The following is a 17,006-nucleotide window of genomic DNA, read 5'->3' on the forward strand; positions in this document are numbered from 1 at the left end:
TAGGGGCTGCTGTCACAAAATGTCATAGGCTGGCGCACGTAAACTGCAAGCATTTATGTCTCACAGTTCGGGAGGCTGCAAGTCCAGAGTCAAGGTGCCAACTAACTTGCTTCCTGGTTCCTGATGAGGGTCCTCTTCCTGGCTGTGCCCTCACGTGGTGAAGAGAGAGAGAGAAGGAGGGAGGGAAGGAGGGAGGGAGAGAGAAGGAGGGAGGGAGAGAGGTGGAGAGGAAGGGAGGGAGAGAGGGGGGAGGAAGGGAGGGAGAGAGAAGGAGGGAGGGAGAGAGGTGGAGAGGAAGGGAGGGAGAGAGGGGGAGGAAGGGAGGGAGAGAGAAGGAGGGAGGGAGGTGGAGAGGAAGGGAGGGAGAGGGGGGAGGGAGGGAAGGAGGGAAGAAGGGAGGGAAGGAAGGAGGGAAGGAGGGAAGGAGGGAGGGAAAGGGAAAGAGAAGGAGGGAGGGAGGGAGGGAAGGAGGGAGGGAAAGAGAAGGAGGGAGGGAGGGAGGAAAGGAGGGAAGGAGAGAGAAGGAGGGAGGGAGAGAGAGAGAAGGAGGGAGGGAGAGAGAGAGAAGGAGGGAGGAAGAGAAGGGGGAGGAAGGGGAGGGAGAGAGAAGGAGAGAGGGAGAGAGAAGGAGGGAGGGAGGGGGAGGGGGAGAAAGGGAGGGAGGGAGAAGGAACTCTGGTCTCTCTTCCTATTTTTTAAGGACACTAATCCCATCATGGGGCATCACTTCACAACCTCATCTACACCTAGTTACTTTCCAAAGGCCCACTTCAAAACGGCACCACGGGCGGGGCGGGGGCGGAGCGGGGGCCGGGAGCGGGGGGAGGCGGTTGTAAGGCTTCCACATTTGGATTCCAGGGACACACATTCGGTACATAGCAGGCTGGTTTGAAGCTCATGAGAATTTCTCCCAAACTTACAAGCTAGAGACAAGTTCTCAGTCCTGGGTTGAGATAGTAATGAACTTCTCTCCTCTTTCATAGCAAATGCTACCTTGTGTGATAATGAATGCCTGTTGTACATAGTTCTGTGCTTTGGAATTATTTCAGATAATCTCATAAACAAACCACTTAAAAGAGTTAAACTGCATTTTATTCCTTGATTGTGGTATTTTTCTCCTACAATTTTCTGTTGGCATCTACCAATAAAGATAAGAAAATGACCCATCTCAAAAATATTTTAATGCTGGTACTAAGGATATTAGTCCTAACTATGTAACACAAGTTATTTTATCTCTAAGAATAAGAAAAGAGAAAAGTGCTATATTGGCAGGAAAGAAAACACGTGAGAGTTTCAACTCTTCCAGAATGCAGGTGGTAAATCTTTTGTAGGGTCTCTGTTGTCTGAGAGCTTTCGCATAATAGTCCTGGGATTTTTTGTGGATTTAATCTAGAATGATAAACCATTTCATCCTAAATTTTGTGATCATGTCTTGCTATTACAATACTTTCTTTAAAATTTTAAGCAAACTAAAATACTTTTTTTTGTTAATCCTCACCAGAGGATATTTTTCCATTGATTTTTAGAGAGAGTGGAAGGGGGGGGTGGGGAGATAGAGAGAGAGAAACATAGATGTGAGAGAGACACATCAATTGGTTGGTTGCCTCCCGCACATGCCCCGACAGGGTGAGGGATCGAGCCTGCAACTGAGGTATGTGCCCTTGACTGGGATTGAGCCCGGGAACCTGCAGTCCACAAGCGGATGCTCTATCCACTGAGCCAAACCGTCTAAGGCGAAAATACTGCTTTAAATTTTCTTTAAACATTTTTTAAAATTAAATTTATTGGGGTGACAATGATTAATAATTTTACATGGGTTACAACTGTACATTTCTATATACATCATCTGTATATTGCTTTGGGTGGTGGGCACACAATGCAAGTATACTTTTATTTTACAGAGCAATTTAAAAGACTCATTTATTTTTTTTTATTTTTTTTTTAAAGACTCCTTTAGAAAGTTTTTATCTGTTTTCTCAAGATCTCCTTTGGAAATTGACCAATGGATGAAATTGGGAGGGTTTTTATGGGAAATTTTTATTTTTGTTCTTATCTGCTGTCTCAGTTGCTAATAAACTATTTCTAATTAAAATGATTAACTCTTTTACTAATGACATTTTATTCTATTGCAACAACTCTCTGTAAATATTATGACAGCAGTATGAAGATAGGGTGGAAATAAGAGAGCAATCTGTCTGCAAAAATATGCTTTGCTGAAAACAAAAATCTTAGAAAAGTAGGAAGCAAAACAAGAACTTTCCGTGTTTTTGTGCCATTTTTAGTACACATTTGGATTATTCAACATTGTGGATACAATTATCAGTTCATTTTGGGGGGTTTGCTTTGTTTTCAAATAGAAGTCTCTATAATTCTGCAATTGTACAAAACATTGCAAATCACAAATTGTTCATATAATGTAACAGTAATAAAAATTAAAGCGTTATATTTATTTTACATATCTTATAATTCCTTTCAGAAAAGGGCTTCATGCCCTGACTGGTTTGGCTCAGTGGATAGAGCGTTGGCCTGTGGACTGAAGGGTCCCAGGTTCGATTCTGGTCAAGGGCGTGTACCTTGGTTGCGGGCACATCCCCAGTAGGGGGTGTGCAGGAGGCAGCTGATTGATGTTTCTCTCTCATCGATGTTTCTAACTCTCTATCCCTCTCCCTTCCTCTCTGTAAAAAATCAATAAAATATTTTTTTTTAAAGAAAAGGGCTTCATATTTAGATAAGAACCCTATAATTTTCTTCCTTTGCAAGAAGAAACCTGAGCCCTGGCCAGTGTGGCTTCGTAATTAGAGTGTTGGCTGTGCACAGAAGGGTTGCAGGTTCAATCCTCAGTCCTTTTGGGACCAATGATTGTGTCTCGTTCACATCAATAATTCTCTCTCTCTCTCTCCCCCTCTCTCTCATTCTCTGTCTCCCCCTCTCTCTCATTCTCTGTCTCCCCCTCTCTCTCATTCTCTGTCTCCCCCTCTCTCTCATTCTCTGTCTCTCACTTCTTTCCACTGTCTCTAAAAACAATGGAAAAATATCCTCTGGTGAGGATTAACAAAAAGAGAGAGAGAGAGAGAGAGAGAGAGAGAGAGAGAGAGAGAGAGAGAGAGAGAGGGAGAGAGAGAAGAAAAAGAAACCTGAATCTTTCTGTTCTGTTTGCTCTGTCAATAAAAGAAGGTGTAGTATTGTTTTTCAATTTGCCCAATATTGATTTTGACTAATGGCTTTTCATAGGGAGATCCTCATTCAGCTCCAGCTTGTCATCTGTCATTGATAAAAATGTTTCTGAATCTCAGGGCGGCCATTTATTAACTCTTACCATGTTCCAATTACTGCACTTTATCCATTTTATCTTTTATTTTACTTAATCCTCATGGCAATAATCAAATATAAGTATTATTTCCACCACTTTATAAATTATGAAGTTGAAGTTTAGAGTTAATTAATCATCTTAAAGTCACATAACAAGTGTGTGAAAAACCCGATCCCAGGACTCCTAGGTTTGGGCACTAACCACTGTGTTACACTCCAGGAGTCATTTGTTTACTCAGCTCTTCATGCAGCAGATACTTTTCAAGCACCTCTTTTGTGCAAGGCATCCTGGAGACAGGGGTAAACAAAGGCAGGGAGAGCCCATGCCGTGGCTGAACTGACAGTCCGCAGAAGAGACCGTCACAGTGAAGTGTGGGTGGGAAAGTCCATGGGAGGGGAAGTGTAGGGTGTCAGGAGCACATGGCAGACACCACCAACCCGCAGGTCATCTGAAGGAGGGCATCGAACAGGCTTTCACAGGAAGAAACATTTGAGCTGGAGCCTGAAAAATGGCCCGGGATTGGGTACCAATGTTTTCAAAAGTTGAGATGTGAGAAAGAGTGTGGTGCAGTAAAGGAAATGGAAGATATTCAGGAGTACTTGAAAACGTGGGTTCCAGGAATGGAGTGGCAACAGAGAAAAAGACAAAGATCAGTCATTAAGAGAGTTTGAACATTGTGTCATGGCAGTGAGGTACATTAAAGGTTCTTAGGCAGAAAAATGAAATGATCACTCTGGCCCTAAACCTCTCTCTCAATCTTTTTAAACCTTTCTTCCTGCCCCTCCCCCTTTTGCCTCCCTCTCTCCATCTCTCTCAAATAAATGAGAAGAGAATACAGTGAGATTGGAGGTAGAGTGAACTTGCAATAAGTCAGATGGGAGGCGAGGGCAGTTTGGATTAAAATGGTGGTGGGGAGTGGAGAAAGGGAACGGTGTGTAGGATTGGACTGGGCTATAAATTGGAATCTTAGAAAAGAAAGAGTCAATAATGACTTCTAGTTTCTGACTTGAACAAATGATTAAGACCACTACAGAGTTTGAGCATACAACAGGTTTGGGGAAGAGCTAATAACTTCAGTTTTAGAGAAATTACTTGATAGAGATGAACCCATTTGATTTGGCAGTTAGGAAGTCACTGGCCAGCACTGGGAGAGGTCATGTCATTGAAAAATTCAGACTCCAGCAAAATGATGAGCACATGAAAAGTAAGGATGTTAGGACACTGAGTGTGAATTACATGTTCATGACATAGAGTATTAGCTAAAGTAGCACATGGGGTCTGGTAAGGGTGGTTTTAAGTGTATCTGTATTGAAAGGAATCAAGAACTAGTAGAGAGGGAGAGGCTGGAATGAAGGAAAATAAAGTTATGTTGAAGACAAAGGCTTCCAAAGAGGCGGAGTGGGAGAGAAATTAAGAGCACAGGTGGATCCCTAGCCGGTGTTGCTCAGTGGATGGAGCGTCGGCCTGTGGACTGAAGTGTCCCGTGTTTGATTTCGGTCAAGGGCACAGGCCCAGATTGCGGGCTCAATCCCCAATAGGGAGCATGCAGGAGGTAACCAATCAATGATTCTCTCTCATCAGTGATGTTTCTATCTCTCCCTCTCCTTTCCTCTCTGAAATCAATATACATTATGTTTGTTTGTTTTGTTTTGTTTTGTTTTGTTTTAAGAGCACAGGTGGAGGTGGAGGTTTGGACTAGAGGAGAGACTTCCCTTTTCTCTGAGACCAGAGTGGGAATAGGAAGAATGGGCCTGGAGACACCTAAGTTCAGGATGGGGTTGAGGGGAAGAGAGGAAAGAGGTGGACTTGAACTTGAAAGGATTCACACCAAATGGCTACATGCTTTTCAGATCTAACAGAATAGTTCGCATTTTTGAATAAAACATTTATGTTGGAATATTTTTAAAATTGACAGTTCAAAAGATGTTAGTTCTTTCATATGTTTAAATTGCTTTCTTAGGAAATTCCCAATTTTTATGCAAGGTCTGTAGAGTAATGTAATTATATAGTGCCATCTTGGCCCCCAAAGAGAACAATTAAAGATGCGTTTTCATAAAAACTTTCATGAGTTAGATATTTAATTAGAAAAAGATAGTATAAGTAATCTTGACATTAATATTGGTTATACTCTTATCAAGTGCTTGTAGTTCTTGCATTTTCTCTCATTTTAACAAATGAAATAGAATGTTATATTTGGATTTAAACACCCTTGATTCATTTTTTATGACAGTTGGCTGGGAAATACATATATAGTTTGGCAAAGTGTCCTCTAGGGGGAAAATAGGTCTCAAATAGCCATTGTTTAGCATTTCTATAAATGGAGCTTCTCTTTCAATATGCAATAAACAGCCCTTTCTCCATCCGCCTGCCTTAGATCTCTGGGGCTATTAAGGGCAGGCACTGAGCATTTGAAACGCTGTAATTTGCAGATGACCTCAGGCATGATATGAGCATATTTTACTTTTTAGAAGAACTGAAAAAAAAAGCACCATAAAAGATTAGTTAGGTTTTGTATTAGTTAGCTAAGGCTGCCATAACCAAGTACCACATACTAGGTGGCTTAGAACGAGACCCTGATTGTCTCCCGTTCCCGAGGCTAGACAGCCATGCTCCCTCTGACACTCTTCCAGCTGCTGGGGGCGGCCTGCATGATTTCACCTTCCTTGGTTTGTTGCATTGGTTCAGTCCCTGCCTCTGTGTTTGTGCCCAGATTTCCCCTTGTATAAGGACCCTAGGCATCGTGGATTAGGACCCATCCTGATGGCCCCATTTTAACTTGATTGCTTCTCTGAAGATTCTGTTTCCCAATAAGATCACATTCTGAGGTACTGGGGTTAAAACTTCCACATAGCTTGCGGGGGGGGGGTGGGGGCACAATTCCACTGATACTAGGTTCTATTAAGAGTACAGTTTGTCTTAATACCAAGTAACATTCATACATTTCTTGAAAAGGGATACTTTTGGCTTTCTATGTTTTTTCAGTAACCTAGGCTAATATGACTTTGATTGTCATCTTCATATTCGTACAATATAACTTTGGGGGCTGCTTTGTTCTTCAGTTGTCTTTCCACCAACACTGCTAAAAGCTACCATGAAACACTTTCAGGACTGAATTTTCTCGCATCTGTTTCCTGTATACACTTTGGTGGGATCATTAATGAACTAAGATGAGGAGAGAAAGAAGCAAAGAGCAAAAGGGAAATGGAATAATTCACTCCAGAAGCCATTCTTCAGTTGTTTTTCTAAAGCTACTGTAGCTTGGTAATCCTAAACATACTGGTAAATTCGTTCTTTCCAAATACGTAACTGAAAGGTTATGAAGAAAAATGATCATTCCAAAACAAATAGCAATCATTCACTTATTAACAGAATATTAATTTATTGATAACATAAGTATAGTTCTAACAAACTTATGCAGATTAATAAACATTTTGATAATATTTATCAAAGTTCCTTCTTTTAGAAATATCTTATTTATTTGTACATTAATTCAATAAATATTTTAAAGTGCTATTTTTATGCTCAGCAATATTCTAGGTACTGAGAATGTAGCAGTGATCAAAACAGAAAAAGTACAGTAACCCCTTCACTATGGCACTTATATTCTAACTAGAGGCCCAGTGCATGAAATTCGTGTACTGGTAGGGTCCGTAGCAGCTGCTGGCTGCTGGCCATGTACTCCCTCCCTTCCCCCAGCTGGCCCTTCCCTCTGGTCAACTCCCTTACCTCGGCCGGCCCCGCCCCCTGGTCAAACGCCAGGACGAATTCCCAGTCGAGGGGACAATTTGCATACTATTACTACACTTTTATTATATAGGATGGGGAGAGATGGATGGTAGAGAAGGCAAATAACTGGCTCTATTGAGGGTAGACTGAGAAGGGTCCAGGACAGAAGGAGGGAGGAGAATTAGAAGGTTGTTGAAGTCATCCAGTCAGGAGACCAGTGTCTGGAACCAAGATAGAGCAGTGGAGCTGGTGAGCAGTGGTTGGATTCTGAATGAGTTTTGAAAATAAAGTCAACAGATTTGTTGATGGATCTGATTTGAGGTATGAAAAAAAGAGGTTAAGAATAACCCCAACTTTGTACTGAATCAAACAAATAACTTGAGGAATATGTTTCTATTATACAAAATGAAAAGAATTTTATTACATGTGCAAGTTGTTAAGAGCAGAGCTTCCCCAGCAGATTTAAATGTGTTCTGGAGGGCAGTTACCGCCTTTAGGACATTTATTCGGAATTGAATGAAATAATTAAGGAAGTGGAAATGATTGCTCTATCTGTCATTGGAAACAAAAAAGAATAGGAACTATCTTCTCACTTTTGCCAAGTAGAGGTGGAAAATAATCGCAATGGTGCTGTTATAAAGGGAAAGAAAGAAAAACAGATTACACATAAAATTCTCAAATTACTTCACCTGGTTTCTGGAGATATTGGGACAATCTAATTTGATTTTCTGAATAAAGCAAAAAACCTTTTAGATATGGAATTACTTTTATTTGGTTACTGTCTATGGTTAGCATCATGATTTCACCGATCTGGTCTGAGGCTACTTTGGCATTTTTTTTTTTTTGCACATTTCATGTGGCGGGCTCTTTGCCAACCTTTGGGGGAGGTAATTTGCTCCACATCTGTTGGTCAACCCCTCTTCCCTTCCCACTCTCTCTCTGTTCCTGTTGTTTACCTTGTTGCTCCCACCCATCAGATAACCATCAGAGCATGCAAACATTTTAGACTGGTCCTGGATGGGACTTTTTCCACATACTGTCCCTCAGCCTGTGAAATAGCTCCTATTTAACATTTATATAAACCAGCGGGAGTGGTTTGTCTGGCTCTAAGAGTGCTGGGCCATTGTGTGTACACAGGGTTCAAGGTGCACAGAATACACCTTGAGAACCAGCCCTTGCCTTGGGACTGCTTTACCCACCACCTGGGACTATCTCAGGCTATGACTGTGCCATTCCAGCGAGCCTGAGGGTGCTCAATGGTGGGTGTATCCCAATCGGAGTAAAGAGTTATCTGTGTCATCAGCTGTTCCTTTAGAACTTTTCCACAGTTTGATTGGTGTGACTCGGTATCTAGCAAGTATGCATTTTAAACCCTAGGGTATGTACTTAGTATTTTAGAGTAAAATGCTGTAGCTATTTTTTGTGACATACAATGTCTTGAGAGATTCTTCTCTAAGAGGACAAAGCATCTAGGCTGCCCACTTGTTCTGAGACTAAAAGTATTAATGATGAATGACGACCTGGGTTGCTTCTGGTATGGGATAGGTGATTTTGTCTTCTCCTTGGCTAAAGACTAAATCTTACATGTTGTTCATTTCCTCAATGGCTATGTGATATTTGTCACTAAGGAATTCTAAGATTCTAGCAGATGTGTAGATCTGCTGATAAAGTGATGATATGCCAGTAATGTTTCAAAGTAGGTTTGCTTTCTTCTTATATTACTGGTTTCAGTCTAACACCCAAAACTTCTTTCACCTTAATTGCTGTGCATGTGATTGCCCTGCTATTACACAGTTAAAAATGATAAAAATATTTTAGTCTGCTAACTTTTTTATAATTTGGATATATACTGAGTGGCCAGATTATTATGATCTCTGAATGCATAATAATCTGGCCACTCAGTATATGTGTGTGTGTGTGTGTATATATATACATACATACATACATTAGAGGCCCAGTGCATGAATTCGTGCATGGGTGGGGTCCAGCCAGCCTGGCCAGGGGAAGTGGACATGGGTGGTTGGCCGGCCTGCCTGCTGGTCAAACTCTTGGTCAAGGGGACAATTTGCATATTAGCCTTTTATTATATAAGATATACACTGAGTGGCCAGATTATTATGCGTTCAGAGATCATAATAATCTGGCCACTCAGTGTATAAGCATACACTTGTCTATGCAAAATGGCTCCTATCTATCTATCATCTATCTATCTACCTATCTATCTATCTATCTAAGAATTTTTGTGTGTATGTGTTTAATTATTCACCTACTCTTTTCACCTTCTTCATTTACCAGTATTCATTGGTCAAAACATTATAAAACATCTTCTTACATCAAATACAACCAGGTTCCCCTAAAAATGCAGAAGCTTGTGAATAAAGAATGAATTTAGTCTTGGTTCCTTGTGTGAATCCATGGAGTGGGAGTGGGTGGGCACTGCGATGTCAATTATGACACTCAGAACAGTGCTTGTTAAGCAATCACCAAACAGACACACATGTCAGTTGTGCTTTATTTGTGGCAAGTGAATGAAATGTATTTTTTTTAGTTTTTCTAATCTTTGTTGTTGAAAATATTACATATGTCCCCTTTTCTCCCCCATTGACCCCTTCTAGCCCATCCCTATCCCCTACCCCAGGCCTTCACCACCCCATTATCTGTGTCCATGGATTATGCATATATGCATACAAGTTCTTTGGTTGATCTCTTCCCACCTACCCACCCTCCCTCACCTTCCCTCTGAGATTCCACAGTCTGTTCCATTGATTTTAGATGCCAGGAAGTGAGATCTATCAAAAAGATTCTGGGTGCATCAGGGTATGGAGGGAAATGCTGACTGGGCAGAAAAGGATTAACTCCGCAGACCTGGTTGCTCAAACCCTGTACATTTCAAATAAAGCCATGTCTGAAAGAATGGCCTTGACTTGCTCCTGTGAGCTAACCTCTGAGCACTTGGAATATTACACCTGAAAAGAGTGTTTTGTCCACCTGAGGCCTTGGGCCATATTGTTCTGCTTTGATAAGTTTACCTTAATGATGTGTTTTATGGTGAACACCTGCTTTCGGGGGGACAGGGATGGGGAAGAGATGGAGTTGAAGAAGCTGAAGTCAGTTATGGAAGCATGGGAAATTAAGCATGTCCCTGTGCAATTCCACGGGGAGGGGACAGGCCACTCACCTCTGGAAGCTCACACATGGTTTCTCCCGAGCTTCGCTCCATGCTCTTTTACCTGTGCTGATTCCAACCCATGTCCTTTAACTGTAATGATATAACAGTGCTTCTAATAGAATGGCAGACATTTCAGCTGATTAGTCAATATTATTTTATATGATATTAAATTTAAAAATCACATTTATAGATTTGTGCATTATTCAGAAAAAAATTAATGTTAATTTTTATACTGAGCTTCCTGCTTAACAAGGTGGCTCAAAGTATAATAAACCTGGGCTCAAATCTAGTCATTTACTTGGGGTGTGATCTAGGTCAGTGGCTTAACCTCTCTGAGATTGATTCCTTGCTTTTAAAGAGGGGGTGATACTCCCATACACGGTGATTATGAATATTAAGATAACTTGTACAAGCCTCCAGCATAGTGCTTGGCACATTGAGGCATTTAACAATATATTATTCATTCTTTCCTACTCTTCTTATTCTCCTTGCCTTCCCTCTTTCATCCTTATCAAAACATCAACTAAATTAGAATGTATAAATGTCTAAGCCACAGAAACGTCTAGTACACATTGGAATTTATAAATGTAGTCTGTAATAGTAGCCATATTCACTTTATGTGCCAACTGTTTTTATTTCATACACAATATTTTAAGTGTGAGAATTTAAAAAAATATTTTATGCCAAATAGCTAATAGCTATGTCTGATATTTCTTTTTCGTAAAAATTATTCTCTTAATCCTTCCCCCTAGTTAATGTAATTTTTTTCTAGGGGCATAAAATCAACACATCGCATGGCAAACATGGCCATCCTTTGATGAATAAAAATATGAAAATAGATGAGGGGAAGGGTTAAATATGTACTGGTGTTTATAGACTAGTAAAGTGACACAAGTTATTCACACACACGCACACACACACACACACACACACACACACACATTAAGGAATATTTTCCCCAAATGCAGGAAATAGTAAAAATTATGTCAGCTACCTGGGCATTCAAATAGTTCATAAAGTTCAAGGAGAAACATTCGATCTCTTTTAAGTCCTAAGAGAAAGGCAGTGGATCTCATTACATGTCATTAAAGGGGCTGCACAGCAACAATAAAGGGACAGGAGAAGAAAGAGAGAAAAATGCTATAACATCTGCTCCAATCAGGAGTTAACACCAAGGTATAGTCTGGCACAGAGCATGCGCATTTTCCCTGAGTTGCTAGAGACTTTTAGAGACCAGGCAGTCCTCTTAGAGCCAGAACTAGAGTTTAAGCCTAGTTTGAGGAGAGCTTCTAGAAGGGGAAGCCACAGAGGCAAGTACCTCTTTCTCCTTTCCTTCTCTCCCATCTCCGTCTCCCTCACATAGTCAGGAGGTTCCATTCTCCTAATGACCTCAGATTCAGCATGAATATCTGTGGCGTATCTAAATGTGACTGACAGGGCCAAAAGGAAGGTAATTTTTCCAAACGCTTTACCAAAAAAAGTTTTTCATAATTTCATCTTAATAAAAAAAAGATAATTGTGCTCTTGAAAAGTGCCTTATAGATCTCTATCTAGTGCCTGAAACTGCAAATTGGTGAGTAACAAAACCACATTATCTTTATTTTCCATTAAGTCAGACTCCAATAAATTGCCCTCCTTTCTGAATCTCCCTCTTGGCTTCTAGGACCATGACCGGAATCTACCACATTAATCAGTTTGGCGCCATAAGTGCTTACATATGTGACAGGAGAGACATTTTAGCCGGAAGGTTTTCTATTATAACATTGCACACACACAAAAAAAGTGTGAGCAGCCACAATAGTATAGGTCTCCTCTAACTGATCATTTGCTATTGTAAATAATGCGTTAAGCAAAAAGGGATAGCAAAGCTTGTTCAGCTTGTTCAATCATTAGTAGGACTTTTTTATTCTCATGTAATTTTTGATAAATGGAGGAGTTGTTTTTGTTTTGTTTTGTGTTTTGGTTTCACACAATACTTATGTGCGGTTGGATGGTGCTTGTAGAAATATAAAGATCATTCGCTAGTTGGGCCAGTGTGCTCAGTGGTTGAGCGTTGACCTATGAACCAGGAGGTCACGGTTCAATTCCCTGTCAGGACACGTGCCCCGGATACAGGCTCCATCCCCAGTAGGGGGAGTACAGAAGGCAGACAATCAATGATTCTCTCTCATCATTGATGTTTCTATCTCTCTCTCCCTTCCTCTCTGAAATGAATGTCTATATAATCATTCATTAGTGTTTATTTTTGCCAACTTTTTGCAGTAGGTTGGCTGGAGGTTTATTTTCTCCCTCTTTTACTTATTGATGTATTAAATAAAGAATTGATTACATAATGCTAGATCCTATAATTCGGTGTGCTTAAAATATAAAACCTGTATATTACTAATTAAATTGATAGAAGTGTTTTTATTTTAAATGGACATATTTTTCCCTAATTTCTATTTTGTGTGTTGATAGCCCTCAGACTGCACCTGCTCACTTTGTGTAGGAAGACACTGTGGGAAATTTTCAGAAACAACTCATATTTCCTACAGAAAGAGAGATTTTGGCATTATGGTTTTATTTGTGCCTATCTCCTCCCTCAGATTCCAAAAGATATTTGTAAATGCCCCTGCTGAGTGCGATTTAGTCACTAACTACATATTTACTGACAACTAGTGCTGAGCACTGTGCTCGGTACTAAGTATATAAAGAAAAATCTGACTTCTCAGGATCTGAGTCACTGGGGACACAGGACTGTAAATAGCTAACTATAAAAGAATGTGATCCTTGTCATCTGAACAGCATACTTGGGACAGAAGAAGTAGTTACTTCTCATTGAATAACTGAAAAAGATTACATATAAACAGAGTGATGAAAACGGACCAGGAATTTGCTAAGAAGCAAAAGAGGAAAGTAAAGGTATTCTAAGTATTTGTGTTCAAACAAAATCATCTACTCTTCATTTCCATGCACAGACTGAAAAATTCATTCATTCCTTCCGTCAACAAGTATGTAATGAGTTCCTATGGTGACCAAGGACTTCAGAAACAAGATACTTCTAGGCCTGTGTTGTGTGACAGTCTGTGATTGCCTAGAACCCATATACCACATTTAAAGATCCATTCAGAGAAAATTACATCCTTTCAATTAGCCTACCGAACACACTGAGTGCCTACCATATGCTCAACAGTGTTTAGGAGAGAACACTTAAGGAAGGATTGAAGGGTCGTGCCCATCCAGGCACAGTTTCGTGAAGACCAGAGACGTTGGGATTGAGTTTGGTGATTGGCCATAGATAGGAAGAAAGGAGAGAGAGAGGAGGAATAGAGGCCTGGACGCCAGGCAAGCTGGTCAAAGAGGTTTTGGGAGGAGCAGATCCAGGGGATGATGGTACCAGCAGAGCCGAAAACAGAGAGGCCAGTGGGCTATGGAACTGCTCAGTGGTCACGGCTGGTGTGAGGGCCGCTCCCAGGAGCACTGGGCAGGAGCAGCTGGCGGGGAAGGAAGCAGTGAGCACGGTAGAGGAGAAACAGGCCAGGCAGGAGTGAGGTCAAGAGAAAATGTCCTGCAAAGTGGCAGAGGCCTGTGTATGTTTAAGACAAAATGGACGTATGGATGCAACTTATTGCGTTTGGGGATCAAATGTCTTGGCATATTTATTATTTCATGAAAATCCTCTGCTCTAATTTTCTTTATATATTTTCAGGTTAACACGATCTGTGAAAAACTTTATTTGTATTTGTTCACTAATATATTACATATGTATGAACTTTTTCCTCATTTTCAACTGTTTTTAAATTTTAAGATGCAAATGGACATTTGCAATGATAAGTAGGCCATATTTCTAATGATTATGTATAGCTCACGCAATAATTTTGATTCTTATTACATGGAATAGTTTTCATTGCAATGGCTCATTTTATCCTGAATAATTTTATTTATATGCTTTGAATATAAAGTCACTATTACATTTTTGCTACATAAATAATAAGCAGTCTCAAAAGTGGAATTTAAAAGAGAATGATTACCAATGAAAACTGTTATTTTTGAACATGCATTTCACAGCATGAGAACAAAATGTATTCAGCTTTTCAATTTATAAAGAGAGAAAAATGTGTTTAAAATTGGAATTGTACCATTTAGAGAATAATTCATGCAGTCATAAGAGAAATGTAAATGCTTCATGTCAGTGGGTAGTGAAACAAGTCACATTTCAGTAAAACATTTGGCTACATAAAAATCTCTTCTTTTAAAGAAAGAAAATTGAGAGTCAGGAATCCAGCATCAGGCCTTTAACACGACTCAGAATCAGAAAACTATAGAGATTGAACCCAGGTGATACATAGAAAAAAATATATTATCCTCTGGGAAATCTGATGAGCATCATCACTTCTTTACTTTCTTCTGAGCCAAGACAGACCTTAATTCAAGGTCGATGAACCCCAGCCTATGAAGTATTTTAATGACCTTCATAAACAATAAAAGACCCTCTATGAGTTGTAAGTGGGCGTGGATTCCTTTGCCCAGTGGTGCTGATGCTTTTGCCCTGGTTAGTCTGTACTCTTGCACTTAGGATCCTCTGGGTTCAAAGCCACACGGTGAGAGAGGGTTTGCCAGGCTGTGAGACAGCACACAGCCAGCTGAGCCGCCGGAGCTGAAAGCTGCGCCCTGGGCTGTGCTAGCGGGGCGCCCACTGCAGGTCACTGAGCTAGGAGCTCGCCTGGAGAGTGTCCGACGGAGGTGGGCACCTGGTTTAAGCCCCAGAAGTATGCTCTTCAGTGAAGTGGGAAGGCTGGTCCAGGTTAGCTGGGCACCTCCTGCTCCCCTTCTACATCCTGCTGTAATGTCTCCCATCTTTTGCACTGAGAGTGCCCTCTTTCCCTTCCCTTATTCCACACCACCCATCCTTGACAAAATCCCTTTCTAGAAAGATGCTTGTGTGTATGTGAAAGCCCCAGCATCAAGTCTCCCGAAGTTTGTGAATATTAAGTTTGTCTCCAAAGGATTGGTTTTCTCCTTACAGCTATCAAAAGGTGGTTGGCAATCATATCCAAGTAAATCTCATTTAGGTATTTTAGAAATCTCCCCGCAGATGTCACCACAATGAGTAGCAAAGGTATGACAGAAAGAGACAAGCGGTTTTTGCATTTATTCTTTTTTTTTTTTTTTAATTTATAGCGGAAACCCGCACTGGTGGTTGAAGATCTTTTTGAAGACATGAAAGATGGTGTTAAGCTGCTTGCTCTCCTGGAAGTCCTGTCTGGGCAGAAACTGGTAAGAATTTTTTTCGGTGACCAGACTCATCGAATTCTTCCCATCTGGAATTGGCCGTGGAGTTGGGAGTGGAAGGGACTCTGCCCACATAAGATACTGTTTTTCTCCCTTGTAGTCAGTAAGATGCAGGAAACACTAGTCCCGTGGTCGGCAAACTGTGGCTCGCGAGCCACATGCGGCTCTTTGGCCCCTTGAGTGTGGCTCTTCCACAAAATACCACGGCCTGGGCGAGTCTATTTTGAAGAAGTGGTGTTAGAAGAAGTTTTAAGTTTAAAAAATTTGGCTCTCAAAAGAAATTTCAATCGTTGTCCTGTTGACATTTGGCTCTGTTGACTAATGAGTTTGCCGACCACTGCACTAGTCTATTGGTCACTTCTGGGAGCAAGGAATACATTCCCTTTCTCATTCCTTCACACCTTTAGTAGGTTTAAAACAGTGTCTATAGTAGCAGCAACCTTAGAACTAAGAGCAGAGACTTCCTCAGTGGTCAGTCAATCATGGTTAACTCTTGCATCCGTGTGGTACCCAGGCAGCTTGGTTGCACACAGACATCTACCTCACGTGTTAGCGAGTGTTAGCTTGACACTTGGAAAGGAGTGTTGGTCCATTCCCGTGTGTTTATAAAGCCCTTCGTTGAAAAGTGAGCTGAAATCAACATGGCAGTTTTTCATAAGCTTGTGGCCACCCTCCAACACCAGTGCTTTGTCACAGGAACAGCACGTTCTGAACCATTTGCTCTCACAGACAGAGAAAGCATCAGAGTGACAAGCAGCACTGACAGTGAGCGCCACGTTCTTCCTACAGTACGCAGATCATAAAATATTTTTTTCTGGCTTATGTTTATTTTTTATTTCAGAGAGATCGAGAAATAAGTAGTTTGCAGACGTAAGGATGATAAATGCTGTTTACCATAATTAGAGAAAGGAGCTCAGGAAACGGTCTTCATCATGTTGTATACACAGGGTTCAAAACGGGGCGTACTTATCTTTTTCTGTATCTATCGCATCTTGACGAGTGCTACACAATCATTATTTCTTGGGTAACTTAGTGTTTTGTTTCGTTTTAATTGCTTTTGCCTGGACATAAATTTCTAGTTAATTTTGTGAAGAGAGTCCTCAAAGTAGCTTTTGGAAGATGTTGTTTATTGAAAAATCCAAACCGATAGTACTGTTGTATAAGTCATTTTCTAGTTTGATTCATAGCAGGTGCTTCCTGTGGCCCGGATGCCATCTCTGCTCACGTCTAATGTCAGCCACTCAGTGGTGGACGTTACCCCCAAGCACGCTCCCCCCCCCACCCCCGACAGCATCTGATCTCAAGCACTGGTAGCATACCTCTGGGATTCTGCCCTCCGGGCTTATCAAAGCCACAAATTGCACCACGGAGCCCTCAAGTATAGGAGTGTGGTCCCAGAGGACCCTCAACCAATGGCAGTGGGAGTCCATGAATAACTGCTCCAGCCTGGCACCTGCAGGAGGAATGGTTCTGAGGCAGATTTTACAGATCTCCTAGCATGCCCAATGGGATTCCCAGGGGAACTGAGCC

The 17,006-nt window shown here is 41.1% G+C and overlaps 1 protein-coding gene across 6 annotated transcripts in view; it reads left to right on the forward strand.

The window, feature by feature from the left end:
• Positions 1-17,006, forward strand: part of SYNE1 (spectrin repeat containing nuclear envelope protein 1) — a 400,736-nt gene that overhangs the window by 71,546 nt on the left and 312,184 nt on the right. For all 6 annotated transcript variants that reach the window (XM_080663595.1, XM_080663598.1, XM_080663597.1 and 3 more), the window contains exon 4: positions 15,366-15,461. In XM_080663595.1, the coding sequence (XP_080519721.1) occupies positions 15,366-15,461 (96 nt within the window). The remainder of the gene's footprint in view (positions 1-15,365; positions 15,462-17,006) is intronic.

Source organism: Plecotus auritus (genome assembly GCF_963455305.1).
Source record: "Plecotus auritus genome assembly, chromosome: 4".
In the NCBI taxonomy this organism is placed as follows: Eukaryota; Metazoa; Chordata; class Mammalia; order Chiroptera; family Vespertilionidae; genus Plecotus; species Plecotus auritus.